General features: G+C 45.1%; 1 protein-coding gene across 1 annotated transcript in view; it reads left to right on the top strand.

Annotated features, from left to right (window-relative positions):
• The window catches only part of T265_04386 (hypothetical protein), a gene marked incomplete at both ends in the record, with an annotated part of 48,816 nt that overhangs the window by 11,402 nt on the left and 24,270 nt on the right, over positions 1 to 13,144 (top strand). Inside the window, 4 exons of the mRNA XM_009169125.1 lie at positions 2,557 to 3,127; positions 4,668 to 4,971; positions 6,243 to 6,466; positions 12,113 to 12,246. Of these exons, the coding sequence (XP_009167389.1) occupies positions 2,557 to 3,127; positions 4,668 to 4,971; positions 6,243 to 6,466; positions 12,113 to 12,246 (1,233 nt within the window). The remainder of the gene's footprint in view (positions 1 to 2,556; positions 3,128 to 4,667; positions 4,972 to 6,242; positions 6,467 to 12,112; positions 12,247 to 13,144) is intronic.

Genomic DNA, 13,144 nt, shown 5'->3' on the forward strand with positions numbered 1-13,144 from the left:
TCTGGTGGGAACACCGGATCAGCAATTCTGAAGTACGTCGAATGGTATTCGGGAGAAATAACTCACCCTCGATAGATGAACTGATCACACTGCACAGGTTGCGTTGGCTTGGCCACGTGTTGCGTACGCCAGTCGACCGACTTCCTCGAAGGGCTCTTTTCGCCCAACCATGTGAAGGTTGGAAGAGAGCCAGAGGCGGTCAAACAATGATTTGGCAGCGAAGTATGAAAGCCATTACCGGCAAACTCAGCTGCGCTGGTCGCTGCCGTCTTCCTGGATGGGGACCCCGAGACGGGCCACATCAATGGCTGGCGACATTGTCAGACATGGCCCAGTCGCGCCCTCAATGGCGCTCGTGCATGCAAGCTATTGCCTTCAATGCATAGCTCCTTTTCCAACCCCCCACTTGACAGCCCACTGGCAGTGCTGGATTTATGCACTAACTTACCAGTTCGCGCCTGCAATGCGCAGCTACCTACCCCCTCCCCCAAATCATCGGTGAACGAAACTGCGGCAGCTGCAATCACTGTATGACGAGTACGCGGTTATTACAGCTGACAATGATGACGATGACGTCAGCACTGCGCAACTGGATTTGGACCTCAGCTAAGCAGCCCGAATGCGTCACTGGTACTCCACCAGTACCCACTGGAAGCTCGTGAGTTATTGCGTTTGAACTATAACTCTGGAACCATTATGGTTGCGTCGACTGACCCATCTGCCTCAATAAAGGACTCTTCAGAAGGTTTTCAGTAAAGTTTCCGCAATACCGGAGAGCCTATTTAAGGCAAACAGGCGAGATTTCTGTAGAGAATATGAACCCACCGGGGTGACACCTCACCCTAAGGTGGCAGATATCCTCTGTTGGAGGAAGGAACTTAGGTCAGTAACCCCTGACTTAAAGAGTGTATAGCACATATCACTTCAAGTCTCGACGTTATCAATTTATGAAATCTATAATCGTATTGCGGAACGAATTGCATAAAATAATTACCATCGGTACTGTACTGTGGCTAGTTTTGGTACAGAAGGACGAAAAAATTCACAAACAGAAGAACTAGATGATGGCTGAGATACGAATAAGTATCCAGTGACAAACTATAAGGCGGAGCTTATCATTGACTGTGACGTTGCTTCACATCTGGAAGTGTCTCCAACCGTCGGTGAGGCTCATCGGTCAATCTACAACTTGCAGTGCGATGCCTTCAAGGAGTCAAACTGGGGCTTTTGTCCTCGACCGGCCACCATTCTGTTATCTCCAGTCTGATTAGGGCTTGACAGATAACTTATGAGTTGAGAAGTGCCGTCCCTACTCGGAGGCTGTCGTATCACGAGCGTATACCATATTTTCGGTATTTACAGTACGTTACTGGTCCCTAGCTGCCGTATGTTCTCGTTACTTAATCCTATGACCACCGTTGGTCGAGTTGGTTGACAAAGGCGAGGATTGCTAAAAATCAGTAGCTGATTCGCATTTTTCCGGAAAAGGGGCCGTGTTGACACACAAAGGGCAAGTCCTCCCAGAGTAAAACGAAGCTAACCACGTAAGCGTGAAAACAGCTAGGTTCGGAGCTGGTTTACTCAACTTGCACAGCGTGCTTTCACATTTGCTAACACCAACAAGTGTGATATTATTATTTACTCAGCGACACCGAACTCATTATTCTGGCACTCGGGGAAGGTAATAGTGAACTGGCTACTCATGCGTTCTTGTTTTCCATCTAAGAGTGAATGTAAAACGTGGCAATGGTGGAATCTTCTTGTTAACACCTCACGCCGATGGATCGTTTTAGTATTCGGTGTGTACTATATCATGAGGATCGATTGCATACGGACAGACAAAAGGGTCGTATATTGCTCGCTATGAGAAGTGAAAGCACGTTACTTTCATTCATGACTTTGCCTGTATGTTTATACACAAATATTCCCAGAACGGTAACTAAGATGACAAGCCCTTCTTGTTCTCGCGACTCAAAAGAGCCTTGCTGAAGTTTAGTTCGTTTCTCTTAGGATCTTGAGCTGTTGGTAACAAATTCTCCTTCACCCTTGAATCTGTAACCTGGATCCTGATCGGAGGGATATGTTGACACTCACCCACTACCAAGGACTTGCACGAACTCGACGCGCATTGTCGTTTTGGATTCGATCACATAGTGTATTCAGCATAAATTTAAATGCAGCGGCATGTGAAAATTCATGTGGGATGACAAGAACTGTTGTAGAATATTTGCTCTGCTTAATCCTCCACGCATGAAAGTTATTAGCCTCCAGTGTTCTCTCGAGTGTTGCACGTCAAATCAAAATGAACTCACTCGCGATTCGAGTGGATTTAGAAACTTTGCTTACATAGTTTTTCGGAATTAAAAACGAAGACAGAAATCGACAGCCCATCTATCTGCATGCTTGGCCATACGATCATGTTCAAGGCCAAGGCATTAGACAAATGGGGTACTGTGCCGGATTCGATATTCCTGCATTCGGTAACCATACACTTGATCACAATTTCATCTTATCGTTTTGTATCATATCAAGCTTCGCTTGCTCTGATCTTTTCAGCCATTGATGCCCTTTTGGGATGTCCATTGTTACTATTGCCATCGGGACATCTACCCGATTCGGATGCAGCGCAGGAAGTACACCTGTTGGATGCAGTTAGGGAAGAACCTCAATTGATTTTGCTTATCATCAATTGGTGTGTGGAGGCTGTCAACGTGTTTTCTCCTCTATTTGTGGCTCATTTTGCTTCGAGTGAGAAGCAAAGTGAAGGAAGGGATTCCAGTGCTGCTTCTCAGGCTGATCGTCACAGCTGTGGTGACAACGAAAGCTGCCCCATACGTTTACAACATCCCACTGTTCTAAGTCGTCTTGCACAAATCGCTCATTTGAGAAACCGATTGCATGTGTGTCTTCTTCGGCTCGACCATCAGTGTCCAGTTCCTTTGGACTGTTCACAAGATCAGCCCACTGTGGAGACCCAGCGCCTGGCTGACTTGTGTCTCCCAACAGCGACTTTCGAGCCTGGACGGACATGGGATTCTCATCCATCAAGAGCGGATTCAGGTCGCTTCCCCTGTTTCACCTGTGGAATCCACCTAGTTTCCACGGCCAACCGTAATCAGGTTCCCAGGTCAGTCGGTTACTGATTGCCATGTACGTGGATGTTCAGGATGAAATTGAGATGATTCTAGACAGAATACATCTTGAACTACATAAACATTTCCGCCTAATGTTGCAGGATTTCGTGGTAGGTTGTATGTTGATACATTGGCTTCACTTCATCGTAACAAGTTGTGAGTCAGAGCGCTTATATATGACGGAACGGGTTACGGGGCTGCGCTCGAAACACCCCTTTTCTAAAGTAGTTGTAAGCTGATATATTGAGTGTCAGTTGGGACAATATGAAGAAAAACGAAACCAGTAGATAAGCTGTTATGAACCAGATTCCAAACAGTTGCAAATTAAGCTGGTGTTTATGCGACACTCAGCTGAATCCCAGTTGAATCTCGTTTTTGATATTCTTCTACTGAATTTACTGCATAAAGGTCGCTTAGTGTTTCAGTTGGTACGATGTACGAGAAATCGCGATGGTTCTTCTCGCCGGAACACGCTACTGGTAGGGTTGCAAAAAAGGAAGTTCCTAATTTGTACTGTGACTCGGGACCCACACGGCTGGTACATTTCCTATCCTCTTATTTCACCATGTGAACCTCCATAGTATGTGAGAGCTTTTTTGAGGTTTCTGTGTCCATTAGTTCGTCAAACGATTCACTTGGCATGGGTTGGAATAGCACAAGAACATAACAAAACTCTACACAATGGGATTCTCCGTAGCCACCTTTTCCGACCGGGATATGGATATAATGATTCCCTCCCGTCATTGGATAAGCTTTTCGTCAGTTAAGTTTCACGGACCATTCATTGGTAATCCTCTGGAGGATATTCGTTCCGATAGCTCTTAGATAAACTGGCACTTCCCTGACGCAGCATCATGCCAGTTTTTTTTTACTGTGGATACAAAACACATTCTATGTTGCGGGAGAGGCCACTTTTGTAAAGCGCCACTGACTTGGTAAAGTCTAGTTGTGGCTTGAATTGCTTCGTGTGGCGAAAGCGCGTTCTAAGTTGAAAATGAATGACGCTCAGCGGAAGTACGAAACATGTGTTTTGCAATGACTGATTCGCTTTGGTGAATTTCGTTTTAACGGCACTAGTGTCAAACTATTGGACAGGAAAGTAAACGTCCCATATGCACATAGTTTTTAAAAACTGAACATTCGCACGTGTCTTCTTGGACTTTCGCGGATATTCACTGACTGCCACGCAATTGTAAACGGACGCTGCAAAGTAGTTCTGCAAGCTGTAATAAACTTCATCTTCTACTAGACGCGGGCAGAGCTTCGAGAAAACCCACGTGCATGCCTCGTCAATAGCGTCCGCCGCTACACCGTGGCCAATATTACGAAGTTGCCTTTTTTCACACTTCACATCCTCCATTTGTTTAGACTAAGCGCGGTTCGTATCCCTTCCATTAGTTAATTCCTACCTTAATGTTCAAGAATGTGGGAATCTTGACTATTTACGGGCACCCTGAGGCGACCGTCCTTACCTCACTGTTCAAGACACTGACTTTCACGTTCACAGTCTCTTCCAACTGAATCTGATTTCAGTCGAAAAACTGGCACCTCCGAAACGAAGTCAAAATGTGCCGGGAAAAAGAGGAAACGCAAATTCACTGCGCGCATCTGCAAGACCAAGCAGGGCCGTGGAGATGAATCTGAGGATGAATGCCTTGGAGGGGAAGACGCTGATAACGATGCAACGCAGGTTAATTCTGTATCATCAGATAATGAATCTATATGTGTTGATTCTGGCGGGGCACCCATGAAGAACTCAAAGAAGCTACTACCGTCAGGAGCCTCGAAATTGGCAGCCGGAAAATTAAAAGGAGTGAGGAACGCAGGACCAGTATCGGTAAGATTCAGTTGAATTGCTATGATTCATATTCTTCATTTCCGACCTCTCCCGAAGAACTCATGGGATCGCTAAAATTACTTTGGTTTCTTAGGTTTTATCCGACTGAAACTAATTTCATTCCCTGGTTGCCAAATTTTTCCTGACACCTTGTTTTTCGTGTAAGGGTTCGTATGAGTCGCCATGCATAGCGACGCTGTGGTTTCAAATAGGCGAGAACCTGGAAGCGCGTTCCTCCAACTTGCGGATGTTTCCATAGTTGGCTAGACATTGAACTTCTCAAACTAGTGAAAATATCACTGGTTTTCTTTATTGTTCTTCAATCATCTGTTGAGTTCATGGACTTACTATCCTACACAGCTCAAGATCGAAAGATGGGAAACTTGTGGTACTTCACTGTACCCTCCAACTCGTATTGTCCTGCAGTGATTGATTGTTAAGATGGCCTGTTTGTTAAGAAAGCTTGAATCTTGCCCATCTATTGTCCGGAATTTTGGAGCAATAGAACAACCCACCGCTCAGTTTTGTGATGTATGCATCAGTAACCGGGTCTGCGCGCGTGAACACTCACCAGATGTTCGAATATGTCTTGTATAAATCTGCCTGTTTGTTATGTCCTGATACAAGAATTAGTCAGGACACAGTGACTTTCGCCGGTGACTTGGAATTTGGCGTTAGTGGTGAACTCAACACAGGAACCTCGTAAGATAATTACCCTTGTTTATCAAGCTTGGATATACAGAAAGGATTACTCGTGCGGGTAATCTTTGCCAGTTTTATCCCACAACTCCTTTCAGTATTTACATCTGCTGTTCTGTTTGTTGTTTAGTTGTGCAGAGCCGAGCTACTGAAGTTCAGCGATCTCGGTACATTTACAGCCGTTTCATGCTTAATGTGTACAGGTGACTCTGCGCATCGCAACGATGGTCGGTAGGCAGTTTACTGAGTGTTTAGCCTTTTGCTTCACACTTTTCATCTCTTTTCAGCGTGTGCTATATTTGGTTTTAACACGATTTTCTTAGCCATGCAAGTGAATTTCCACCCAGGTTTTATTCAGATGTTTTCTTAGCTGGTGGCTGTTAAAAAAGCCACGGAAACAAGGGTGACACACTGTCAGTTCAACTCCGTTTCGAAATAAGTTTAGTCCCCTTAATATTGCTATTGGGTGATCGCTTCCATGTAGCATACATATTTTGACCACACTGATGGCATATGACAGCAATCCAGTTGTCACTTATAGTCCTTTTAAACTTAATTTCCTTCCTTTCCAGCCGGGTCTAACGGAATTAACTGCCTGCTTCCGGGAACTGGATATAACGTCACTATTCTTAGGCTTAAGTGCATGGCCTTGGTCTCCGACGAGACCTACTGACGCCAACTCCACGCAGTGTAGCGGACAGATGAATTGTGATCGACCATCCACACTGGACTGGACAACGTTGGCTTGGCTATTAGAAGACTTCAGTTCAAAGCTACAACATTTGTCAGGGATACGGTAAAGTACCTCAATCTATTAATTGAGACTCTGTATGACTGAGGTTATTAAGCATTGAGCGTCATCCCCGGTATATTTGTTCAGTCTCATAATCACTGTTCGCTGGCTTATGCTGGTCCCTCTCCTTGGATCACAGGAGAAGCCGGAGCATCAACGGGAATTTTTGTCTTACTGAAATTCAGTATGTTCTGTTTACCAGAGGTATCTCTATCGCGATATGTATCACAATGGATAATGTAAATGAGCTGTATTCATACTTTGGGAATTTTTTTCTTGAACTTTGGCCTACTCGAGTGGTCTCACGCTGCTCTGCGGTTTGGCTTTTGAGCCAAAGTTTTTGATTGAGGACCGTAATTGTCCTTCTGTCCAGGTTTGGGCGCCATGACTGTAGCTTATCGGCTGTGGGGTGTTGCCATTAGTTGAGTCGCTTTATTTACTGCATGCATCAGAGTGCTGAATTGAAAACGTACGGCTGCTGATGCTTCCCATCTCTCCTCGTTTCTTTCTCTAGGTGCCCTCCTTTCCTACTTGGTAATCGGTCTCTTGTAGGACGTAAGTTAGGCGCCTAGCGAACTGACACGTTGCACGTCAGCACTTACATCTTTCACTCAGTATCTGCTAATTTGACTTCTTCATTCTTTAATGCGAGAACTCAAACAGATCGACCAACAAGCTGACTTTGCGCATACTGTATATTCTCTACAAGGTGACATGCGCTACGTCTCTGAAACTTGCATACTGGACCAAATACGATTGCTGAGCCTACGGTACCCTGTCTATCTAAACACTGCGGACTATGAGCATCCGATGATCCTGTACCTGCTGCATTAGGTTGCTGCTATGTTGGTATAGCTAGCTGGGGTTTCCTTTCTGGACTGGATACCCGTAAACGGCCGGATGGACACAAAACACAGTGATATTGGTGAACGTCCATTGCAACTTTGTACTGTCATCAGTTGCTTCTTAGAAGTGCTGGGCTTAGACGCAGTGGGTGCCATTGTGCTACTCTACCTCTGAATAGTTTTAGACTCTACATCATAATCAGATACTGATGATGAGGTTCGATCCTTAGAATACATAGGTTGATTTCGATCACACTGTCGGTGCAGATTTTCATCAACATTTGCCGGTGAGCCCCAGAAACGAGGTTCCCATTCAGCAACGAAGTAACCTTGTAAGCTTCAAGTTAGGGAAACGTACCGACCGTAGGGCCACAGATTTCACTCCTGCTGTTACACGGCTACTGACTTTCCTTTTTTTTTGCGGCGCCTATTTTCGGCACGTGAGACGCAATTCCGAGAACACGAAGCAGGATTTGGGCCTGGCGAGGAATGCAATGACTATAGCTTTACATTACGTTAAGTGCTTGAACAGCGCCATAAGCACTGAGAACGAAAAGTTGACTTTAAAAGAGCCTTCAACCGTGTGGATGGGCCAGAAAAATATTCCTGGCAGGCAGATGCCCTTGACATTTGCGAACGTTCCTTGTTCTCTGTATTTCCATAGCTCCGTTTGGGTTGTGGTGTTAAAAGTTGTTCAAAATCTTCCTGACAACCAGTAGAGTCCGTCAGGACTTCCCCGTTGCTCTTTTCGTACAACTTTGTCGACTTGATCATGGAGTACTCACATCAAGGGACCATGAATCTAGGGAAGAGATCATCGGACTGGGACTGTTCGGATGACATAGTGTTGTGGTTTGACTACTTGTGTATCCGTTCTGTACCTTCAGAGTGCGAAGTCTCACTTCAAGATTTCCTGTCGTCTTATCCCATTCTGGAACTTCAGAATGGAGAATTCGGGTTTGTTGATCGGTTCACTTACCTTGCTTGTGGACGTGCAGTCACTGAACACGCCAGGGAGAGGTACTGGAAGCTGTGGAGCGTTTTACCTATCTTGAAAGTTGTATTGGTTATGATTGTAGTGTGACAGATGAGGTCAATTCACGAATCTGCAAGACTCGGGCCGCGTTTGCTAGCTTGAGACACCTATGGTGTCAGAATTGTTTATCCCTGAATCCGAAGGGATGTGTGTATCAAGCTATAGTGCGGGCTGTTTGGTTGTATAGCTGTGAGACTTGGCCTGTTCGAGCAGCGGAACTGAGACGTCTTCAGGTGTTCGACAATCGTTGTCTCAGGACCATAGGCCGTGTGGATTGGTGTCGGCGAATCCGTAACGCGGCAGTTAGAAGGGCGTTTTCGGTTGTGCAACGGGTACTTCCATTGAAGAATGTGTCCAGCACCAGAAGTTGCGTTGGTTGGGACATGTGTTGCGTATGCCGAACCATCATTTGCCGAAAAGAGTGCTGTTTTCCATGCCAAATTCAGAGTGGCGGAGGCAGAGAGGTGGCCAACCCTTGACTTGGCAGAAGGGTATGATGGAGATTACGAAACGTTTGGGTGCTGTCGGTGCTACTCGCCTTCCAGGATGGGGACTGCGTGATCCTCACTGTGCCTGGTTGGAGACACTACAAGATATGGTTACCAACCGATGTCAGTGGCGCTCTTGTCAGTTTCTATCCAGATTGCCTGAGTGAATGTCTGGAGGTGTAGGCACCCCGGAATGATTGTGTTAAGCTAGCACCTAGTTCCTTCCCTATCCACCTTTACTCTTTTCTTCATGGTAAGGCTTTCCAACAAATCATGGTTGTAGGACAGTGAAGCATCAGTGTTGGTCACTGATGTCATGCTGTCGATGATGATGATGATCACTTACCTTGGTAGCTGCGTAAACTGTAATTGTTCAGTAACATATAGAGTGAATGAGCAGATAGTATTCATCAACCTGCGTCAGCTGTGGCGTCAGAACCGAATTTCGCTGAAATGAGAAGGTCGTATTTACAGGACAAGTGTAAGAATGGATTTATTTTGTGTTTTTGAGACTTGACTTCTCCAATCCGAGGACTTTTGGTATCCTCAAGTGTTTGATCACCTGTGTCTCCGTAGCACAGCAAGAGTAAGTTGGCTGCAATGGGTCCGCAACGGTGTCTATTCGGGTACTTGGTAATGAATCCGATTCGTTAGAGTAGCAAATTAAACTTACCAGGTTGAGGTAGTTCGGGCATGTATCACGTATGTTCAGTCACTGTCTACCGCGTTGTCTGTTCCAAGCGATCCTTGGCGAAAAGTTCGCGAGGGACATACCATGACATGGCAGCGTGAAGTGGAAGCAACTACCAACCAGCTGAGTGCTGTGAGATCTTCGCGACTTCCTGGCTGCTTGTACGTAATTGGAAACCCTGAAGGACATGGCACACAACTGATCCCAGTGGTGCGGGTGCTTTCACTTCGTAATCGGGCTGCGTAGCTAGAGTTAGCCTGTTGTTGTACGCTGGGCTATTCTTGGGTCGCCCCGCTTAGCTGTGTTCATTTTGCTGCTGTCTAAATGTGTCGGTACCTTATTCTCTATCGCTCGCCTTGCAAACAAAGGGCTTGTTCGCACCAACTCCCCACCCTTCTCTTTTCTCTTCACTTTTTGCTAAGGATCTTTAGCCTCATAGTTGTATGGCATCAAAGCGTCAATATGCATTGTTGTCATAGGTGATGACGGATCTGTTTCTGTTCTTCGGTCTGTTGTTTTGATAAACAGGCGGTAATCCATTCATTGTAATAGTCGTACGTTTACACAACAGAGACTGAAATTCTAGTATTAATTCCTCCTTAACTAGCTCTTCTATCCCTCGCAACCTGATGACTGGTTAAATAATCATCATCATGAACATCAGTGTTGAAACTGACGTTTCACTGCCGTACGGCGGGTTAAAATAATACCGCATTTGCCTGAAATCCAGCCTGTTCAGTTGGTCGTCTAAGCAAACCTAGATTTCCAGGTTTGCAAACTCCCTATTAGCTATCATGGGCACATTTGCTATCGATTCCTAATTTTAATTACCATACGACAAGTCCGACTTTTTGCGCTTCAAATACTCTGGCCATCACTTCACGTCACATATGACGTGATGTGACGTCATGCCCAGCTTCATCCAACTTGGGCGGATGTCCACGTTCCCGTTCAAAATTCCAACTATCTATGCTATTATGTTTGTTAATAACTTAATTATATGGTAGGACGGTTTGTCCGAATAGGTGCATTCGGCACTGTGTTTTGATATCAGTGTTCGGAATATCAGAGTAGTCAAACTTTCCAAAGTGTTATGTACTGAGTCCTAATTAAACCCAGTCGTATGATCTCGGATATTGCCTAACCCATTCACCCCAACTGCGTAATACGACGTGTAGGACGTGCTAACTGTACTGATCTTACGTTGTTTGTATTTTCTTCCCGTAATTCGCTCAGTCAATTCAATATTATATGCTAATACGACAACCCATGGTGGTTGTTTAGTAGTGTTCAGGTTAAACACACATGCCTGCGGATATTGCAGAACGTGCTACGGGGGTGCGAAACACTGATACTTTCAAAACAGCTCAAGGCCATGGTAGGACGCAGTGTATTTTCGAAAGAATGGAGTTCTTTAAACAGTGGGATTCAATGTCATGCTTATAACAACGTCCCGTGACGTTCTTCAGTGAGAAACCCATGCAAATCGAGATAGTGAATGAATTAGAGCGGCAGGTAACTCATACTCACATAGTCATCGGAGCTAAAGCAGTGAACACATTGGTATAGTAATACGCGGAAATGAGTGCACATGAGTTAGGATCAAAGTGCATAGGTGGCGTACGCTTAACTATTAATTTCAATTCTTCAGAATGCGGATTAAAAAGCTCAAGAGGAATGGGGAGAATAGAATTCGGAAAAGATAAGAGACGAGGGTCGATCCAGTCAAATAACGAGCGCATCTAAGCTCAAAAGCAGTCTGAATATGAGTGTTAGCTAAGTTCAACTCTCATTTGAAATACACGAAAGTCCTGGTGGTTGCATGCTTAAACGCAATCGGTAGGCAGGAGAGACTGTCATAGGCATAGAATCACATCAATTGAGAGCACGAAAACACAGGTTGGTAAGGAAGTTTTCAATGCGGACTGCTAAACGTGGTACTGACAAGACATAAGGAAAGGTAAAAGAGCGCTCTGTGATCTTCCGGGGAGCAATTTATGTGAGGAAAGGAGTCCTTTTGCAACAGTTGATAGAAATTAGCGGGTTGAGATACGGAATAACTAATTCCCTTCATTAAGCTTCTGGCAAAAAAGAGTATGTAAATGTAACCTCGACTTTTGTGCCGTCTAGGTTTTGAGGACAAAAATAACAGGAGTCATGAAAATTGAATGCAGACTTGTGAATTTGCTCAGATGTCTGCCGAAAATGATAGGTTCGATGGCCAAGAATAAAAATGACTTGATTTTCTAGCTGTTAGTCAGTTCGGTACGTAAATTGCCCTGGCCTTGATAGCGCTTCGCACCCACATAGTGTGTCATGTGGTATTTTTAGAGGTTTATGTTTTTGGTGAACCATGTGTATTCAATGACTACCCGGACCTAGTTAGACTGGAAGCTTCTAGGATGAGAAGTGACGGAGTTGGGCAAATAAATCGCCATCGTAGTATTGCGCGCACAATTGTAGGTCAATCTTTATTCTCAATAGTCCGCTGTAGTGTTGTACGGTTTTGTGACCAAAAAATCTAGTTATATGACTACGATTTTGTCTTGACGCTTTTCCGTTTATTCCACCTCACCCCAACCAATGTAGACCATCTTTTCTGACTGGCTGGTATTCTTTTCAACGCCTTGATCAGTTGCGGTCTGATGTGCGTAGGACGTACTTCCTTCAACTGATTCCAAGTGTGCATCGAGCCATAGTATTCGCCACCAACTTTTTCCTAAGTAAGTTTTTCTACTGAAAGAAATAATGATTCCCGGTGGGTCAATTGCAGAATTATTGTTCACTCGTAAATGCTTACACCCCTAGTGGAACGCACTGATGCTTTTCCTTCGCCATTTCGTTGCATAGGACTATTATCGGGTAATGTCGATCGACACTACTACCGTTGTAGTGTTTTTTTCAGGTACTACTTTTAACCGACCCGAGGTTGACACTGTAAATGGTGGTGAAAGAGGAACACCTTAGTGAGGAAACACTTCCGTCGATCAGACACATTTGGCGGCATGCAAGAAACTACCCACAGAACCGAAGGAGTGACACTTTCGGGCTTTTCAAATAACCGATTTATTTTGGTCTGGATTCACTGTTCAACTAAGAGCCGCTACACTGGCTCAATTCTCGGGCTTTCGTTCTGTGGTGATCTCACGGACTTCACTAGCTGGAACTCAAGCTTATGCACTGAAGCTTGTATGCTAGGCAAGCCAGCGGGGAGAAACCAGACAGAGATCGGCGAGTCCCCGTACTAAGGATAGTCGTATACCGGAGCGGTATGGTTACAAAGTCCTACGATTCCCTGCGATATAAGTGTGAAGACACCAAGATGTTTCCTTTAGACGACTAGCATGCCTATACTCATGGAAACAGTAATTTTGCCTTCTCCGATGATGGACGGGTTCGAAAGGATTCGCCTCAAAACCCACACGACCTGGCACACCCAGTTGACCGTGACCACCAGCGAATCATCTCACATGGTCGAAAAAAAAATTAAAAGTTTCCAATAATCTTATGTGGCTCCGAACGAATCCACTGTACGCAGCAGCATCAGTCGGATTCCTGTGTCTTACTCATTGCACCTTTGGGTCATGCGAGCCCATTTGGGTCAGACTATTCGTCTTGGGA

The sequence above is a fragment of the Opisthorchis viverrini genome (genome assembly GCF_000715545.1).
Source record: "Opisthorchis viverrini unplaced genomic scaffold opera_v5_72, whole genome shotgun sequence".
Classification (NCBI taxonomy): Eukaryota; Metazoa; Platyhelminthes; class Trematoda; order Opisthorchiida; family Opisthorchiidae; genus Opisthorchis; species Opisthorchis viverrini.